Here is a 16,815-nt window from a genome sequence, read left to right on the forward strand (position 1 = left end):
ACGCGGGAAATATGCGCGCGTAAATTTTCTACCCCGAGTCGCCGCATCCGATCAGGAAGAATGAGCTGCGGTGGCAAAACGGAGGGGTAAAACACTTTCCCTTTCATATATTTAAAAATATATATCTTATCATTGCTGAAACGTTGCTTTAATGCACCGATAACGCGTTACAAAATTCGGTACGTTGTATTATGATATCATCTATACTCAGTTTTCACTGACATCAATTACTGTGATAAATATTAGTAAATAAATAGTATGCATTTCATTTCACCACCCAGAGAGACTCCGATTAGTTAAAGAACGATAAGTTGGGTCACTGCTTCCCGGATCTCATTTATCAACTGATCATTCCATCGGTTCCAACAGTAAGTAACTCACGGCGCTCTGTTCTCCAGATCAAGTTTGGAGAACATTCGCCTGTCTATCTAAAATAATTCCAACGTTGTATAATTTATAATAAATATTTTGTAACAGGAGAATATTCAATGTTAGTATTAAAGGCTGCGAGTATATGATCCTTCCTTTCACGTTGAGTATAATTAAATTCCAGAATATTATAAATATATTTTCTAATAGTTGGGGAAGTTATATAGAGAAAAGGTATGGAAGGCTTGAAGATAAAAATAATTCATATACAATAACATTTTATGAATTCGAATGCATGTCTGTGTTATAAATTAATTGATTTATATTAGAAAATAATATATGTTCTGTATTGGTTAGGTGCGGGCTCTGTGCTCGCGAAGTCCGACACTATCTTTCTCTGTCAGTTGGCAATCCTCCCGGTGACAATGTCGAATATACATATATATACGTGGTGTCGTAGCAAGGGGTGCTTGACCGCTGCGGCCAGCCCTGGTTTTCTGGAAATCATCAGTGGTCCGGGGCCATTAAACGCGTTATGTGTGTATTGCAGTGTATTGCAATTTGATCCCGTAGCGCTCGGTCCGAGAAAGTAATTTACGCGAATTCTTTAGCATCCGGGTCTCTGCAGGTGGGCCTCCAGAGTTTCTTCTCGTATCTGATGCATTCGCTGTCGCGGCAACTGCTTCGCCGCTTTGTCGCCCGTACAACATCCGAGAACTGTCACATCGAGCATTTAAGAGAGACAATTCTTGCTAACATTACTCCGCTACGTTTATTCTACGTACGTAGGCACCTTTTTTATTCTCCATTCTCCCGTTTCTTCTTTCCACCTTCGATCGCGACGTCGAGAGAAAGCTTTGTACCTTGTCACTCCTTTTAATCGTATTTTTATGATTGACAAATCTCCTCGACTTATCTCGTAACAAATATGTTCTATGAATGAAGATATTCATTCTTATGTATCAAGAATAGACACTGTGACTGATTGTACATTACAGGACGTAAATGTAAGTGAGTTTAAGGGGTGATGCAGGGCATGATGCCAGTTAAAACGAAGTCTCGTGTTCCTGAAAATATGGGTATCACAGGCGGACTGGTAGACGCCAGGGATAAACAAGTATTAAAGGAAGCAGTGGAGGCTGTTGTTAATAGCTTCGCGAAGCATACTCAGGGCTATGGAAGAGGTATAAGACCATATTTATTATATTCTGCTACATCTTTTACACATCGTTTTCCTTGTACAGTGAACGTGGTAGAAGCCTTGCAAGAGTTCTGGCAGATGAAACAGAGCAGAGGTACAGAGCTGAGAAACGGAGCATTAGTTATTTATGAATCTGTACCTGGTACCAGTCCCCCTTATGTATGTTACGTTACTCTTCCCGGAGGATCTTGTTTCGGTAGCTTTCAAAATTGTCCCACTAAAGCAGAAGCCCGCAGATCAGCAGCGAAAATTGCATTGATGAACTCCGTTTTCAATGAACACCCAGCGCGGAAGATAACGGACGACTTCATAGAGAAAGCTGTCGCGGAAGCAAGAGCCAGTTTCGCTAAACCTGCGACATCGAACGGAGTCGGGAATCAGACGCAAGTACGTTCTGAATTCGAACGATCGAATACGTTTCTCTTGGATCATCGTTCCATTGAGTTGCTTAAAATTTGCAGGGAAACGGCGACGAGAAAGAGGACCCGAACACAGGTATAGGAGCGTTCCGTTTTATGTTAGAGTGTAATCGCGGGAGGACGATGTTAGAATTTCAAGAGTTAATGACAGTCTTCCAACTGCTTCATTGGAACGGATCGTTGAAAGCAATGCGCGAGAGGCAGTGCAGCAGACAAGAAGTAGTCGCTCATTACAGTCATCGAGCTTTAGACGACGATATGCGGAGTCAAATGGCGTTGGACTGGGTGGCGAGGGAGCACGAAAGCGGCGGCGGTGTCGTCGCCATGGAACTGGCGTTGGCCGAGAGGGAACTCGAAGCGGCTCGTCTGGCCGGCAGAGAGCTTAGATTTCCTAAAGAGAAGAAGGACATATTGATGCTCGCACACGCTCAAGTATGCCCTCAGTGATCGTTACGAAGTAACCGTGTGATTCACTCGAAGAGAAGAGATCTGAAACTGGTTTCTCGAAACCTGGTGTTAGGGGATACATATATGTTTTTTAATGGCATACGACGTCACTGTGAAATGCTTTATTGCTGTGTAACACTGAGGCAGAAAGTCCATTCCGTCCTTTTTTATATAAAGTATTTTTGGTGATAATAGAATGTTAATGAAATTACGAACTTAAATGTATTTTTAAGAACACTTTAAGCGCGCGACTGCCGTCACGAACTACGACGATGGAAAAGCTAGGACGATTTATTTCAAATCAAAATTAACAGTTAATTGTATATAGATACATTTCGACGGTTTCACGCAGTCTTTCCTACAACTATAACATTATATATGTTAGCGCATAGCGAAAACGCTTGGTGATATACTGCTTGCCCGAAAACTAGTTATCAAAGAGATACGAATGGCCTGTTATGAGAACATCAATTCATATTGTTTATCACATATGAAATCATCATACTACGTTATATATTTACATGATATTTACAAAACGTGGGCACACTTGCTGTACTTAAATACAGTTATATACATGATATAAATTGTTTTAAAAATATTTTATTACTATTTTTAAATATTGATAAATACATGTTTTAATAAAATTTCATAATTTTAACCACGTGTCTTTTAACATCAAGGCTGGTTAAGCGGTTGGGTGGTGATTTCAAGAGAGACCTCGGGCAATTTTGTACTCGGCTTCTCCTCCTCTTGCATCGGATGTGTCAGTACCTTATCTATAATTCCGAACTCCTTCGCTTCCGTAGGGCTCATGAAATTATCCCTTTCCATGCTACGTTCTGCGAGACGATGACACGTTATGAACGTATTTCATTTACATCTCGAAGTTCGAGCGCTTACCTATTTTATCCAACTCCATGCCCGTGTGCTTTACGTACAGATTATTAATCTGCTTTTTAAGTTTTAATATTTCTAAGGCTTGTATCTGTATATCCGTGGCTTGGCCAGACACCCCTCCTGACGGCTGGTGTGTCATAATCCTTGCATTCGGCAACGAATGCCGCATGCCTTTCGTCCCTGCAGCTAATAATAAACTGGCCATTGAACAAGCCTGTCCTACACACCATGTGGCAACAGGAGGCAGGACATACTGCATGGTATCATATATCCCAAGTCCTGCTGTTACGCTTCCACCAGGTGAATTAATGTACATATGAATTGGATTTTTACTACTTTCTGATTGAAGGAACAGAAGCTGAGCAATTACTACTGAAGACACGTTGTCTGTAATCTGGAAAATCATAAATAATTGTTTATAAGTTTGCTACAGTTAAATTAGATATGAGAGAAATATGTGAAACTGTACCGGGCCCATTAGACAGATAATCCTCTCTTTCAGTAAACGCGAGTAAATGTCATATGCACGTTCTCCTCTTCCACTTTGTTCTACGACTACAGGTACAAAATTGAGATATCTTTTACTTATCTTCTGACAAGGGACCTGGGAATCGATATTCGGTTCATAAATTGCTGGACGAAAATGAGGACGTCTTAGTCATCTTTAAATTACTTACAGAAATGTGTAGTAAACTGTTTATCCTCCTTAACATTTTGATAATCTCGCGTTTACTGATTTCATTAAACTCACGTTACTGTAAATGTTATTTCACGTAATTATAACTAGGTAACGATCCAGGCACGATTTGTTAAAAGAAAAACAAGAATAAAATGTAACCTACAGCAATTATTAGGAGTTCGTATTTTTGATTAGTGCAACATCGACAATTGCGACATGATTTAAATATGTTATAAATTTATTATTTGTCGAACGATGTACGTTCGGCTCCGAGTAGGTTATATTTTATTTCTGTTTTTGTCACGGTGGATATTAAATATATTCCATTTTGCTATTTAGCTTTTTCCACCAACAAATTAATTGTCGAAGTATACGAGAATTTTACATAAAAGATCTGTCGAAACTAACTTGTCTTAAGGGTCGCGTAAATAGTAAAATAGGGCATTACTTTCTATAATGTGTTTTATTTATTTGTATTATGACGCTGTTAAATTGGCGTTATTATTATGACGATTATTAAACTAAACAATATGCGTGGAATATTACACTTGCATACCTTCTGATTACAAATCTATTCTGTCGGAGATAACGCATGTGAACGACCTTTAATTAGTAAACTTGAATCATTATAATAATTAACATGAAATCTGAAAAGCTGAGTAAAAATAATAAAAATGTTCAATGAAAATTAGTTCTGTATTAAACAAGAATTTAATGAATCAATACAGAACAGTTTGAAGCTCACGAACCACTCTTCTTCATATTTATTAAATTAAATACTTTAGCATTAAAATAAAAACGTTATAAAATTATTTACCCGTTGCAATATTGCGATTTGTTGAGCGTGCGATGGATTATAAGTCCGCGTGCACATAGGATCCGCTGTGGAACCATGGCGCCGAACCAGCGTCAACGTCAGCTTTTCATTTCGAAGAAAGAATTGAAAAAATTGAATGGCAGAAGATTTTCGAAGTAGAGATAAAAATTAGTCTATTTTCTCCGAGGAAACAGTGAATCCGGAAACTCTTTCATCACTTCACGATTAATACAGTTTAGACATACAGCATGCCGGTTAACCCTTTGACACGATCAGCAAACATATTTCATTAAATAATTACACGTTTCTCGGAAATGTCATTTTATTAGAACTGTGAATTTGTCAAACGTTACATTTTCTTTGCGAATTATTACGAGTCGTCGTTACAATCTCCTACTGAAGAGTAAACGAAACTGTAATGACAATTGTTTGCATTTCAGGCCAGACGAATCGGTCGACACTGGTCTCATTTATCCTGGTGTGGACACAGCGTTCAATCTGATTTTATCAGCTCGATTTTGTTCCACTATATGGTGTCACATAACTGATTGCGACGAGACGTATAATTATTGGGAACCAGTAAGCAATAATTCGAACGATTTTACGTGTAATCTTTTACGTTTGTACCGCATTATCTTGTTTTAATAAATGGATTATTTATAAGAATTTCGTGTACTTCACAGAGTCATTATTTGCTTTATGGTACTGGTCAGCAAACGTGGGAGTACAGTCCCCAATATGCTTTAAGATCATACATGTACTTGTTGATTCACATGGTGCCAGCGAAATTGTATCACTACTTGCTGGAACCAAATCCTATTCTAGTCTTTTATTTCGTAAGATGTCTATTATGCATGGGCTGTGCACTGTCCGAAGTATACTTCTACAAGTACGTATCATCGAATCACGACGTACACACATCAGTGAATTAAATCTCGAGACACTAACTGAATTTTGTTAACAGAAACGTGTGCAGAGAATTTGGGATTCACATAGGAAGACTGACATTAGTATTTCTTATCCTTAGCTCTGGCATGTACATCGCCAGTGCCGCGTTCCTACCATCCTCTTTCTCGATGTAAGTCGCACACGATTAATAAACTGAGCAATTCAAATTGTTACATGATCTGCACGCAGGTATCTAAGTACTGCTGCCATCGCGGCATGGTACGGTCGCCGGTACGAATTAGCGATCTTCGGAACAGCTTTATCCGCTCTATTGGGATGGCCGTTCGCCGCATTACTCGGGTATTGTTTCATGCATAACTAAATTCACTGAAAGTACAAATTTGACATGAATTCTTACAGACTACCAATAGCATTGGAAATGTTAATGCGTAAAAAGAATTGGAGCAAGTTCGTAAAATGGGTGATCATATCCGGTACCGTCGTTTTAGTACCGATGGTATGGATCGATTCGATGTATTACGGAAAACTGGTAATAGCACCGTTAAATATTATACTGTACAACGTGTTTACTAATCACGGACCAAACATCTATGGGACAGAGCCGTTCAGTTATTACATTTATAACGGGTTCCTGAATTTTAATTTCATTTTCATCGGCGCACTATGGGCTCCCCTTGGATTGGTAATATCTATAAAATCATCAGTGTTTAACAACTGACAATTTTCTATGTATCATTGTACTTTGTATCTAGTTTCTAGTGTGGCTTATTGTACCAGCCAGGGCAAGAGATCGTCTATGTTTGCCTTATTGGTTCTCGTTAGCACCGTTGTACCTATGGCTCTTAGTGTTCTTCTTGCAACCACATAAGGTGAATCGAATAACGTTGTTTATCGACGTGAATCACGTATAGACATCTTATTACAGGAGGAACGATTTTTATTCCCTGTATATCCAATGATCTGTCTGGCCGGCGGTATAGCTGTGGACACCGTGCAAAAATTGTATTTCTTCGTTAGAACGAAGCTCAGCTCTACGCACATTGCTTATCACTATCTACAATACACCATACATTTTACATTCTTTGCTATATTGATATGTGGCTTCCTTGGAATATCGAGATCATTGGCAATTTACAAAGGTAAATCGCTTCTACGTGTTCGGAATTATGTTACATTTTTCTGTTCTCTCAGGGTATTATGCACCGATGGAAGTGATGATCGACGCTAATAAACTTGGCTTAGAGAAAGAAGTGCCCAAGGATGTAAATATTAATTTTTGCATCGGCAAAGAGTGGCATCGATTTCCGAGTAGCTTTTTCTTTCCATCGAATAAGTACGTGTCTCTAAAGAAGTGCAGATTGTTAAATTCCAGTGAATATGTGAATGACATTGATTTCAGTTGGAAGCTGCAATTTCTACGATCGGAATTTAAAGGCCAATTACCTCAAGCTTTCTTAGATCACGAGAATGCGACTAGTGTTGTACAGCCTTATTTTAATGATATGAACAGGGAAGAACCTACGCGTTATGTAAGTTTCTATTTGCAATGGTTCGTAACGAGAAATTTCCATTTTTGTTTATGTTCCAGTTTAATTTAGAGAAGTGCCATTTTATATTGGACTTGGACACCGGCACTGAGACAACATTGGAACCAAACTATTCTGGATTAAGCAGTGATTTTACGATAATTAAATCATCGCAATATTTAGATGCTGCGAAGTGAGTCGAATACGTTTACAATTTGTCGCTCTATGGAATGATATTAAACGACTTCTCATTTTTCAGATCGCACCGTTTTTTCCGAGCGTTTTATATACCCTTTGTATCGCATAAATATTGTACATACGGCTCATACAATTTATTACAAAACACTAAATTGAAATCCATTCCACTTCTATTGAAGGAACAAACGGATAAATCTTCCTGAACTGTAGATACGTGTATAATTTTAATAAACAGGGTCTCTGTCAATGGTATTAATAATTATTGTACTTTAAACAAATTCTTACCCCTTGATCAAAACTCGGAAAAATACAAATTTTTCTTTTCTCAAAATTTTGAAAAACTTTAAATGAACTCGTGGGTTTTTTGAAAAATTAGAGTGATTTAAAGTTTGCGTGTATCCATACGGCAATCAGCAGAAACCCAACGAAAACTTTCTGGTATTTGGTGTGCACGCGCGAAGTTGGAAGAAACAACTGATTTGAAGAAATACAAGCCTAAAAGGNAGGTCTTATGCAATTTTTTCGTAGATTCAACGGTTTAGGAGTTATTGAGGAAAAACGAAATTTTTTGCCAAAAGTTCGCCGTTTCCACAGTGGAACGGTCGGATTTCGTCAATGCCAATAAAATGCCATATAATCATATTTAACTCGTTAAATATTGAAGCTAGAAGAAAAATTCATTAAATTTTTCTTGTAGAGGACGTCAGAGCCTACAACAACATAAACTTTTGGGATTGACTGCAGAGCCAATACATCCTTAACGAATTAAGCATAATTGAGCATAACGAAACAGAGAACTGTTGTGCAGCACATTGATCAACACGTGTTTTGTTAGTTTCGTACACAATGATCGCAGTTAAAAATGATTTGACAATTTCTTTAGTTGTTTATGATGTGTTTAGCTATTTGCTATAAAAAGATTATAAAGTTGATAAAAAAGATTCTGTCGAAACTCTTTAAATCTCGTGGAGGTTATAAGAAACAAACTGACAATGAAAAATCCAAAGGGAGAGCTAAAAGGCTTTAAAAGTAAGTTATTAAGAACCACAGTCTATTAATCAGTATATTTATTCATGGAATTCTATTCGATTTTCAGCGATGTGGCTACAATTTGACGAAAATACGATTGACAAGCATCAACTATTTTTTAAAGAACACTCGATCAGAAATCAAGCAGTCGAACATCCAAAAGGGAAAACGCTATTCATGCTGAATATTCCTCCTTATGTTACATCCGAAGCATTGCTCAAAGCATTTACCAATCTATGCGGAACTGTTTCCAATGTTTATTTTGCAAATTCGAAAGGATTCAAAACAGCATATTTAGTATTCGAGAAGGAATCCACCCTAGAGGATGCATTAGAGATTCCTGATGATTATGTATTAATTTTGAGTACTAAGGAAAATAAATGTGCAGTAGGATTGTCAAGTGAGTTATATAAACGTAAATTAATTGAGAGATCACTTATTAAATTGATTAATTTATATAAAATATTTAAAAACAGAATGGTGCATGGAATATAATAATTCTATATGTGATGAAGTAAAAATGAAGGAAGAGATCGAAGCTTACATGCGAGATTACGACAACAAGATTGCTTATAAAATAGCAAGGGAAAAAGCTATGAAAGAGAAGAAGGAAGAAGACGATGGCTGGGTGACTGTGACTGCACGAAAGAAGAGAGGACAATTCGCAGTTCCTAGGAAAGAATCTGCTCTTCATAAAGTGCAACATAAAGAAGAGCTGAAGACTAAGAAAAAACAATTACACAATTTCTATACTTTCCAAATCCGGGAGAGCAAGAAACAAAGTACGTTTCATATCGTCGCATTTATATTTGTCATTTTACTAAAAATCTTCTTTACAGATTTAGCAGAATTGAGGAAGAAGTTCGAACTGGATAAAAAGAGATTGCAAGACATAAAATCGAAACGAACGTTCAAACCGTTCTAATTTATTCTCCGAACGGAGCAAGTACAAAATTTACAGATCGATCAATGGCATCATTAACATCAAACAGAATATTTATTACGTCATAAAAATTCTTACATTTATGATTCAGTCGTGTATATAACATACTTTATGTACAATCACGAAAACGTCTGTAATAAATTTATTACTGTTTTAAGTAGCTTTTGATGCGTAAGTCTGTAACGTCCATTCGATTAAAAAGTGTTGGTACGCCAAAGGTTGCAGCAGGGCTAGCAACTCTTCTATGAAACGGAACAATTTATACAAATTAGTTTTCGCGTTGAAAACAAGTATAATAACACTTACGTTTGTTTCCATAAATACAATTTGCAGACATGGCTGCACTGACAGCTTGTGCGAGTCGTTCCATCGCTAAATCCCGCGAAGGTGTATCGATGTTTGATTGGGACTGTAGACCAGCAGTCAGCATTCGAGTAGTGGCTGCGAAATGTTGCGCAGATATAGCATGCTTATTGTTCCCACCGTTTTTCAATCGTAACACCGAATCCATGAGCAGCTGTTGAATCTTCGAATATAATTTCTTTCGTTCCTCAGTATCGTTCTCTATATTTTTCATTTGACACGAACGTATTGAGGACAAAATGCACCACCTTAAAATTTATAATCGTAAAGATCTTGAGTTATTTGTTTTATGTATTAAAAATTACCTGAATAAACCTGCTATTGGTGTGATAGGTGTCATTGGAATGCCTCCGGTTGGCAAAGCAGGATTGTCCATCAAAGGAGTTAATAAAAGACTTGGATTTTCATTTATCCATTCATCTATTAACACGAGCAGCTCAGTGGGCGGATCCTTGTCTTTATAAACTTCGCCTATCGCTGTTAATAAATTGGCGGTGAAATGTGGCGCGAGGGTAGGAAGCTGGTTCAACTTGTCGATGGTCTTTGGAAAAAGGACAAAATAATCATTGAGCACGAGCCTCGCCAGTCCTACGCTCTGGGAGGAGGTGGAACCTAATTGTTGCATCCAAATTCCAGTCGCGTTCAAGACTGCCTTGTTTTGAGTGACAATGGCTAATGATACTAAATTGCCTAGGATCGTGTATCTGACACTGTCTGCGGGGAACAGGGATAAGAACACTGCGTTCCTCACGGCTGCACTTCCTCCAGGACTTTGAAAGAAATCGCTTAAAATTTCGATCAACTGCAGTTCTTGTATGGCTATCGTCTGATTCCGTTTCTTTCGCCTCTCTATCTCTCCGAACACGAATTCCGAGATTAGGTCCAATTGTAAGTCCATTTGTTTCCCAGGTCTCCCGCATAATATCTCTTTAACAAAATGTTTACATGTTTGTATCGTCCGCGCTCAGGTATCGATCTACAGGTATCAATCTCTTACCGATTCTGCATAATGCCTCTCTAGTACAGAACGGGAAATCTAATTTTCGTAAGTTTTGCTTTATATCGTTCCCTGCCATTAATGTATTGAATTTCAAATGTACGGATTCTTATTAAATACAATCAGAAATATAGATAGACCACGCGAGAACGCGTCGTGCGCTGCGATCAGCTGGTGATCAGCTGCGATCTGTGAGCTGTCACTGCGGGAGAACGACCCCTCACCGGCCCTCGCTCCTGGAACAGTCACATGATGTGCTCCCGGTTCCGGTTCAGGCTCGCGGTTCCGGTTGCCATTTCCGCGTATGCGCGATAAAACCCGGCCAGAATCCCAACACTGCTCGGCGGCTGGATCGTTGGATTCGAATCCTCGATAAACGTATACAAGCGCCTACCTAACGACTGTCCGCGGTGTTTATCTTTTTGCCTCTTTGCGATGGTTCGACCGATTAGAAAAACGTTACACAGTTTCTTATAGCAGAACCCTAAAGTAATACCGAACGTCGAACAGTACACGAAGTTTAAATCTCAACGTCTTCCTACTTCCTACGAACACGACGAGCTGAAAGCAGTTGAGACTCAGAAGCTCGCGAGTGAAGTACGTATTCTACGAATATTTTATTAAAACGCATTGAATATGTCTCGATAAAAATTGGTGTATTACAGAGAAACAACCTACGGAAGAACTGCAAGCGAATTTTCCAGTAATAATTGATATCGACTCGACTAAGTAATTAGAATTAACTAGAAATCTTGTACTCCAGTTGAAAGATGAGTTACGAAACAGAAGTAGTACGAAGCCGAGTTGAAGTAACACGAGAAAATAATATCAAGATTATTGGAGTGCAATCTATTAACGTGCATTCAGCTAACGTGGAACTTGCCTTCAATGATATCCATTAAACGCACGAAAAACTGAAAGGAGTCGTATCTGGATACAAAAATAATGAGTTGTATTGAAAGAGAGTGTGCAGGAAATCTGGAAACGATAAAGGGCTTGGAAATCCGATACGAGCAACTGATGGACCATGTCTTGTCTCAATTACAAAGTAAGTACGCCCGTTACGTTGCGATATCGATATATGTTAAATTTTGAAAATCTTTCAGAACTAATCACGAATTGGACCATGTACGAAAGCAGCACGAGGATGAAACCGTGACGCTTCACGGGATGGTTAAGAAAGCGGAGTTGAAAAGCGACTCAACGGCGGACTCGAACAGAAGGTCGAACAGAAGACTGAGAAGACCAAAGAACTGACGCATATACTGGACGATGTAATCGCCAGGGTGGGCCTCCAGAACGCGAAGTAAAATCCAAGAATATTTACAAGTTAGATAAAAAATCTTATTACTTTAACTTTCAGTATAGAGACGAAATACATATATCGATATTGCATCGCGTACTTACTTTTCTAACTGGGTCAATGCATGGCCCCGCGTTTGCTTATATTGGATTTCCAAACCTTTTATCGTTTCCAGGTTCTCTTGAATGTTCTCTTTCAATGCCAACTCATTGTATTTATATCCATATACTGCATCTTTCAGTTTTTCGTACCTTCGTTTGGACATCGCTGAATGCAACCTTCATGTTAGTTGAACGCTTGTTGATAGATTGCACTTATAATTTTGTTATTATTTTTGCGCGCTTCTTTAATTTAGGCATCGTACTCCTTGCGTTACTGTAGCGCCGCTTTTAACTGGAGTACAACAGTTCTGGCTAATTTTAACTATTTAGTCATGTCGATATCGATAATTATTGGAACATTCGCTTTCGATTCTTCCGTAGGCTTCAATTTTCCGTATCTTACTGTTTTAAAGTTATCTTTACAAGAATAATATCTGGGAAATTGAAATTTGAAACGAGTAATTGAAGTGCCAGTTAGAAAAATAAGTACGTACGATTACGTTGCGATACCGATGTATATTAAACTCTCAAAATCTTTCAGAGGTCATTACAAATTGATGTATTACATAGGAACAGTCTACGGAGCTCAGCACTTTAAAATAAGATTTTTTATCTAATGTTTGTACACGAATAATTAAGTACGACGAATAAATAAGAACGACGAACCATAGAGATTGTTAAAATCGTTTATTTTTATCAAATCACACAACATGATGTATGTACAAGTCTTGTTTTTAAACGGACATTGAAATAGATCCCGAACGCGAACAGTTCCGAATCCCACATAGAATATGTATATCACGATAAATACAAGTTTGATTTGTCGTAGTCCTCGTCTCCGCGGTTGTTGTACATATTAGTATAAAACCTAGTTTACAGCAGTGATAATACTAACGTTACGCGGTAATTTAACTTAGGATGTTCGAGATATACAGTCGATTTTAATTCGAATGAGCAGCGTGATCTCGTTCGCGATAAACATTTTATATTCCGCGGTGTATGTATAGGCCAATGTCGAACGCGTGTAAAAACGTATACGTATCATTAAAGTTGTAAGTGCGTTGTTTCTCTTAATCGAACATTATTATCGTCGTCATATGATAATTGCATCTCTCGTTTCCGTAGAAAATTTGGGCTTACAGTTGTCGTTGACGAAACTAACTGACCGCAATATTAATTTTCAATTCATTTAAGTCGTTCATTGATTTCTCTTGTCGCATTTATTCTCGAGCTAATTAATTTCAATATAGCTGCTTCGACGTCGAACATAAATAATAACTGTTGAAACAAGGAATTTAGAATCTGTTCAAATGCCTAAACTAGTTTGTAAAATGTTGTAAAACGTGGTAAAAAGTCATTTCTCGGTAAACTCGAAAAGATTGTAAATGCAACATCGTAACTTCTCTCTTCGATTCCTCCTACAAATGTAATTTAACGAGAATTCGCACCTCATATCTTTTGACGTTCGACTCAAAGGTTTCTGATTTAAATAAACAGAATAGGTAAGATCGTTTAGTCTGTTCATTTAAACGACAATCTCTTCTTCTAATCAAATGTTCTCGGTTCAACGTAAACGTATTTTTTCCTAGTTAAAAAAAACTATTAATATATATTTACAGTTCTTATGTACGATAAAATTCAAAGAAATTAAGATTACAGCTGTACTTCAGTGTCAGAAAACAAGTTTTTCTGATCGACGATAAAATCACGAAATCGTATAATTCATTTAAGTCGTTCATTGATTTCTCTTGTCGCATTTATTCTCGAGCTAATTAATTTCAATATAGCTGCTTCGACGTCGAACATAAATAATAACTGTTGAAACAAGGAATTTAGAATCTGTTCAAATGCCTAAACTAGTTTGTAAAATGTTGTAAAACGTGGTAAAAAGTCATTTCTCGGTAAACTCGAAAAGATTGTAAATGCAACATCGTAACTTCTCTCTTCGATTCCTCCTACAAATGTAATTTAACGAGAATTCGCACCTCATATCTTTTGACGTTCGACTCAAAGGTTTCTGATTTAAATAAACAGAATAGGTAAGATCGTTTAGTCTGTTCATTTAAACGACAATCTCTTCTTCTAATCAAATGTTCTCGGTTCAACGTAAACGTATTTTTTCCTAGTTAAAAAAAACTATTAATATATATTTACAGTTCTTATGTACGATAAAATTCAAAGAAATTAAGATTACAGCTGTACTTCAGTGTCAGAAAACAAGTTTTTCTGATCGACGATAAAATCACGAAATCGTATAAACATTTTTCTCTCTCTCAAACAGATCCACGTATTTATTTCAATATTAATAAGCCGATTAAATTATTCGCAAGGTTCGGTACAAATTTTTATATTTCTCATAGTTTCGAACAAAATTAATATCTAAAAAAACGATTGCTCTAATACTTTGTTTCCGAACGTATCAGTTACATCATCGAACGCAAAATAAGTTATTACTTACTGTTAAAAATGTTTGACTAGTACAGTCGTGTTTGTATCAATGCTTACACCTGATTACGCTTCGTTTTTGAAGAATTGATCGTGGCAACGTTCAATCAGAAGTAGCACCATTTCCCGAGGATGGCGTCTTTTATAGCCGATATGTACTGTGCAGGAACCCAATATATCCAGTACCTAGATGCTTCCGTTGTACCTAACTGTATGGCCTACAGAATTTCAAATAATATTCATTTCTTTCCTTAAATTTCATCAAGATCGATCATTCATGTTCATCGAAGCTTGCAATTACTTATGAAGCTGTTTTTACGATACACACCATGATGTGATATTCAGGATGATCGTGAATTGGCTCGCTATGTACACCTTTTATAGAATTCATAGGTATTTTGTCTGTTCGTTCTTTCGTACCGATCCAAAGCTGATCCTGCTCCAACTTGAACGTTAATCTCACTTTGCCACCGGATTTATTCAACATACCAGCCAGAGGGAATTCTGGTAGAGGTTCCTAAAATTTCAAACAATCATCTCAGTACGTCGTGTGTATCTCAATTTCCATTTAAAATTACATATAAAATTGTAGACGATAAAGGGAGTGATTAGAAATTGAAACATTTACTATAATTTTATTAGCTTAACTGAAGTAGATCATACTTTGCTCCCTAGTAGTCCAGGCATCACGTCTTCTGGCATACCCTTGTCCAGTACTTTCCTATGCATTTTTTGTTGAGACAACGGCTCTTTATTTGCGCTGGAAGCAGCTTCGTCTGATGAATCCTGTTTCGTTGGAATTGAAATGGCTAATACGTCATCTAGTTTCGATCCTACTACCATCACTTTGGCACCTGCAGGGGATTAGATGAGAATGAATATTGGTTCGATGAAAGAACGTTCGTTTCAATTACCTTTTGTAACACCCAAACTTCTCAACGTCTGATCATCTTTGGCTAATCCTTTGATCATTACTTTCTGCATAGCATGCGGCACAGATATGATTTTCTCGAGATGGTTTTTTAATTCTGACACCTTGCCGTCCAGTGGGAAATTCACATTAATCCTCTGTTTGTTATAAATTACTTTAAAGTCTATGTTCTCTCGCGGTTGATCTTGAGCAGTGGTGCTTGCACCGTTATTATCTTCTTTTTGTACATCGTGGATCTGATGTTTTGGAGTAGAGTCATTTCTCACCACCGACGAATTTTCAGTGCAATTTGTATTCGATACTAGTTCAGGGCAAGGAGTCGAGTTACAAGAATTGTCGTTGCTCTCACTCTTCGCATCTGGAAAATATGACAAATTTAATTCCTCACGTAAGAGTCGTGTGCTCCTCGGGGTTAGTAAAGTTAGTGGAAGTAATCTTATTGCCATCTCTGGCAAGTACATGCGTTCCGTTGATATTTTCTAATGCATTCTAAAAGCCCATACGTCAAACTTAATGTACCAAAGATATATTTCTGATGCTTAATTTACATCGTGATTTAGTATAAACATTTCTGATGAAATGTAAGCACAGGAAGCTTGGATACGAATCGAAAGAGTGGATTTGTAAAAGGAAAAATTGGACGGTAGGGAAATGATGGAGAGGAGGTTGGGTCGAAAGTGACACGTATTTGTGAACGGAATATTAGAAGACACGACACATTTATAAATATTAGCGAATGTTGCATGCTCTGCGGTCAAGAAATTAATTTAAATATAGATACGTGCAGAGTTCTAGCGATAGTAACAAATGCTTTTTACGAAACTCAAAGTATACAGCTGCTGATTCTAACGTCCCGCGGCATACTTTCTTTCGACTAACAAACGTTAACTCGTGTTAAAAGCGATCGCAGAACGAAATGCAACGGACGATAATGAATAAAAATATTTATTCATTGTAAATTAATAAGAAAAAGCACAGAAAATCGTCGAGTTAGTACGTACCGACGTACTCCATGATGAACTGTATTTCGTTGACCAATCAAATTTCTCTCGGGGTATGTTGTACTTTCTGTTATTCGTTATTTACACCGATCTTTGGAATGACTTTCAAATTTTCAAATTTGTTCGAAAAATGTAACACGAAATTAAACCGTGGTCATCGGAGTTTCAATAGATGAGCAATCAAATCAATAATTTACATTTTCTCTCTGATTTACAAATCGGTAATGAAATCTTTATTGT

At 37.4% G+C, this 16,815-nt stretch overlaps 6 protein-coding genes and 1 long non-coding RNA gene across 15 annotated transcripts; 4 read left to right on the forward strand and 3 right to left on the reverse strand.

The window, feature by feature from the left end:
• The first annotated feature begins 808 nt into the window (after window positions 1-808).
• lft (Limb expression 1 family member lowfat) lies at window positions 809-3,034 on the forward strand. Its single transcript, XM_026811675.1, has 5 exons — window positions 809-906; window positions 981-1,150; window positions 1,368-1,553; window positions 1,614-1,957; window positions 2,032-3,034. Exons 3-5 carry the CDS (start codon window positions 1,397-1,399, stop codon window positions 2,434-2,436), a joined length of 906 nt encoding a protein of 301 aa, XP_026667476.1. The 5' UTR covers window positions 809-906; window positions 981-1,150; window positions 1,368-1,396; the 3' UTR covers window positions 2,437-3,034.
• Window positions 3,021-4,965, reverse strand: ClpP (Caseinolytic protease proteolytic subunit). Of its 6 annotated transcripts, XM_018020756.2 has the most exons (6): window positions 4,830-4,965; window positions 4,569-4,615; window positions 4,011-4,088; window positions 3,803-3,937; window positions 3,337-3,727; window positions 3,021-3,275 (listed from the first exon to the last, which is right to left on the reverse strand). In XM_018020756.2, the coding sequence occupies exons 3-6, from the start codon at window positions 4,044-4,046 to the stop codon at window positions 3,112-3,114; spliced, it is 726 nt and encodes a 241-aa protein (XP_017876245.1). In that variant the 5' UTR covers window positions 4,047-4,088; window positions 4,569-4,615; window positions 4,830-4,965; the 3' UTR covers window positions 3,021-3,111. The 6 variants fall into 6 exon arrangements, with proteins under 6 accessions (XP_017876245.1, XP_017876246.1, XP_026667477.1 ...); XM_018020757.2 differs by lacking the exon at window positions 4,569-4,615 and having other exon boundaries at window positions 4,830-4,914; XM_026811676.1 differs by lacking the exon at window positions 4,830-4,965 and having other exon boundaries at window positions 4,569-4,664.
• Alg9 (alpha-1,2-mannosyltransferase Alg9) lies at window positions 4,198-7,721 on the forward strand. 3 transcript variants are annotated; one of them, XM_026811674.1, is made up of 12 exons: window positions 4,198-4,285; window positions 5,270-5,408; window positions 5,513-5,718; window positions 5,794-5,907; window positions 5,967-6,077; window positions 6,138-6,420; window positions 6,491-6,607; window positions 6,664-6,877; window positions 6,930-7,071; window positions 7,138-7,267; window positions 7,327-7,457; window positions 7,524-7,721. In XM_026811674.1, the coding sequence occupies exons 3-12, from the start codon at window positions 5,585-5,587 to the stop codon at window positions 7,663-7,665; spliced, it is 1,518 nt and encodes a 505-aa protein (XP_026667475.1). In that variant the 5' UTR covers window positions 4,198-4,285; window positions 5,270-5,408; window positions 5,513-5,584; the 3' UTR covers window positions 7,666-7,721. The 3 variants fall into 3 exon arrangements, with proteins under 3 accessions (XP_026667475.1, XP_017876242.1, XP_026667474.1); XM_018020753.2 differs by lacking the exon at window positions 4,198-4,285 and adding an exon at window positions 4,874-4,984; XM_026811673.1 differs by lacking the exon at window positions 4,198-4,285 and adding an exon at window positions 4,906-5,062.
• A 461-nt stretch (window positions 7,722-8,182) lies between these two features.
• Window positions 8,183-9,594, forward strand: LOC108622671 (ribosomal RNA-processing protein 7 homolog A). The gene is made up of 4 exons (XM_018020708.2): window positions 8,183-8,491; window positions 8,559-8,891; window positions 8,968-9,273; window positions 9,331-9,594. Exons 1-4 carry the CDS (start codon window positions 8,455-8,457, stop codon window positions 9,414-9,416), a joined length of 762 nt encoding a protein of 253 aa, XP_017876197.1. The 5' UTR covers window positions 8,183-8,454; the 3' UTR covers window positions 9,417-9,594.
• On the reverse strand, window positions 9,470-10,994 carry LOC108622670 (uncharacterized protein C7orf26 homolog). Its single transcript, XM_018020707.2, has 4 exons — window positions 10,795-10,994; window positions 10,103-10,724; window positions 9,741-10,045; window positions 9,470-9,676 (listed from the first exon to the last, which is right to left on the reverse strand). Exons 1-4 carry the CDS (start codon window positions 10,871-10,873, stop codon window positions 9,588-9,590), a joined length of 1,095 nt encoding a protein of 364 aa, XP_017876196.1. The 5' UTR covers window positions 10,874-10,994; the 3' UTR covers window positions 9,470-9,587.
• Window positions 10,995-11,071: 77 nt separating this feature from the next.
• LOC108622703 (uncharacterized) lies at window positions 11,072-13,077 on the forward strand. The gene is made up of 3 exons (XR_001916502.2): window positions 11,072-11,391; window positions 11,460-11,842; window positions 11,901-13,077. It is a non-coding gene; the product is annotated as an uncharacterized LOC108622703 (long non-coding RNA).
• Window positions 13,078-13,920: 843 nt separating this feature from the next.
• On the reverse strand, window positions 13,921-16,679 carry LOC108622702 (ubiquitin domain-containing protein UBFD1). Of its 2 annotated transcripts, XR_003388864.1 has the most exons (6): window positions 16,576-16,679; window positions 15,558-15,932; window positions 15,307-15,497; window positions 14,972-15,160; window positions 14,657-14,861; window positions 13,921-14,320 (listed from the first exon to the last, which is right to left on the reverse strand). XR_003388864.1 is itself a non-coding variant. In XM_018020762.2 (5 exons), exons 1-5 carry the CDS (start codon window positions 16,586-16,588, stop codon window positions 14,751-14,753), a joined length of 879 nt encoding a protein of 292 aa, XP_017876251.1. In that variant the 5' UTR covers window positions 16,589-16,679; the 3' UTR covers window positions 14,242-14,750. The 2 variants fall into 2 exon arrangements, 1 of the variants encoding a protein (XP_017876251.1); XM_018020762.2 differs by having other exon boundaries at window positions 14,242-14,861.
• Window positions 16,680-16,815: the final 136 nt, after the last annotated feature.

The sequence above is a fragment of the Ceratina calcarata genome, unplaced genomic scaffold (assembly GCF_001652005.2).
Source record: "Ceratina calcarata isolate Rehan_Ccalc_2016 unplaced genomic scaffold, ASM165200v1 scaffold233.2, whole genome shotgun sequence".
Classification (NCBI taxonomy): Eukaryota; Metazoa; Arthropoda; class Insecta; order Hymenoptera; family Apidae; genus Ceratina; species Ceratina calcarata.

What these genes read in the sequence shown, in the direction of transcription:
- Alg9 (XM_018020753.2), top strand. Translation starts at nt 4,905, where the DNA reads ATGGCGCCGAACCAGCGTCAACGTCAGCTTTTCATTTCGAAGAAAGAA. An exon ending in AATGGCAGAAGATTTTCGAA is followed by an intron (nt 4,985 to 5,269) that starts GTAGAGATAAAA and finishes TTTGCATTTCAG; the next exon opens with GCCAGACGAATCGGTCGACA. An exon ending in TCTTCTTGCAACCACATAAG is followed by an intron (nt 6,608 to 6,663) that starts GTGAATCGAATA and finishes ATCTTATTACAG; the next exon opens with GAGGAACGATTTTTATTCCC.
- LOC108622670 (XM_018020707.2), bottom strand. Translation starts at nt 10,873, where the DNA reads ATGGCAGGGAACGATATAAAGCAAAACTTACGAAAATTAGATTTCCCG. An exon ending in AGAGGCATTATGCAGAATCG is followed by an intron (nt 10,725 to 10,794) that starts GTAAGAGATTGA and finishes ATTTTGTTAAAG; the next exon opens with AGATATTATGCGGGAGACCT. An exon ending in TTGTATTTATGGAAACAAAC is followed by an intron (nt 9,677 to 9,740) that starts GTAAGTGTTATT and finishes TCCGTTTCATAG; the next exon opens with AAGAGTTGCTAGCCCTGCTG.
- ClpP (XM_018020756.2), bottom strand. Translation starts at nt 4,046, where the DNA reads ATGTTAAGGAGGATAAACAGTTTACTACACATTTCT. An exon ending in TTATCTGTCTAATGGGCCCG is followed by an intron (nt 3,728 to 3,802) that starts GTACAGTTTCAC and finishes ATGATTTTCCAG; the next exon opens with ATTACAGACAACGTGTCTTC. An exon ending in CATGGAGTTGGATAAAATAG is followed by an intron (nt 3,276 to 3,336) that starts GTAAGCGCTCGA and finishes ATCGTCTCGCAG; the next exon opens with AACGTAGCATGGAAAGGGAT.
- lft (XM_026811675.1), top strand. Translation starts at nt 1,397, where the DNA reads ATGCAGGGCATGATGCCAGTTAAAACGAAGTCTCGTGTTCCTGAAAAT. An exon ending in TACTCAGGGCTATGGAAGAG is followed by an intron (nt 1,554 to 1,613) that starts GTATAAGACCAT and finishes TTCCTTGTACAG; the next exon opens with TGAACGTGGTAGAAGCCTTG. An exon ending in GAGTCGGGAATCAGACGCAA is followed by an intron (nt 1,958 to 2,031) that starts GTACGTTCTGAA and finishes TAAAATTTGCAG; the next exon opens with GGAAACGGCGACGAGAAAGA.
- LOC108622702 (XM_018020762.2), bottom strand. An exon ending in CTGGACTACTAGGGAGCAAA is followed by an intron (nt 15,161 to 15,306) that starts GTATGATCTACT and finishes TTGAAATTTTAG; the next exon opens with GAACCTCTACCAGAATTCCC. An exon ending in ATCCTGAATATCACATCATG is followed by an intron (nt 14,862 to 14,971) that starts GTGTGTATCGTA and finishes GAAATTCTGTAG; the next exon opens with GCCATACAGTTAGGTACAAC.
- LOC108622671 (XM_018020708.2), top strand. Translation starts at nt 8,455, where the DNA reads ATGAAAAATCCAAAGGGAGAGCTAAAAGGCTTTAAAA. An exon ending in ATGTGCAGTAGGATTGTCAA is followed by an intron (nt 8,892 to 8,967) that starts GTGAGTTATATA and finishes ATTTAAAAACAG; the next exon opens with AATGGTGCATGGAATATAAT. An exon ending in CCGGGAGAGCAAGAAACAAA is followed by an intron (nt 9,274 to 9,330) that starts GTACGTTTCATA and finishes TCTTCTTTACAG; the next exon opens with ATTTAGCAGAATTGAGGAAG.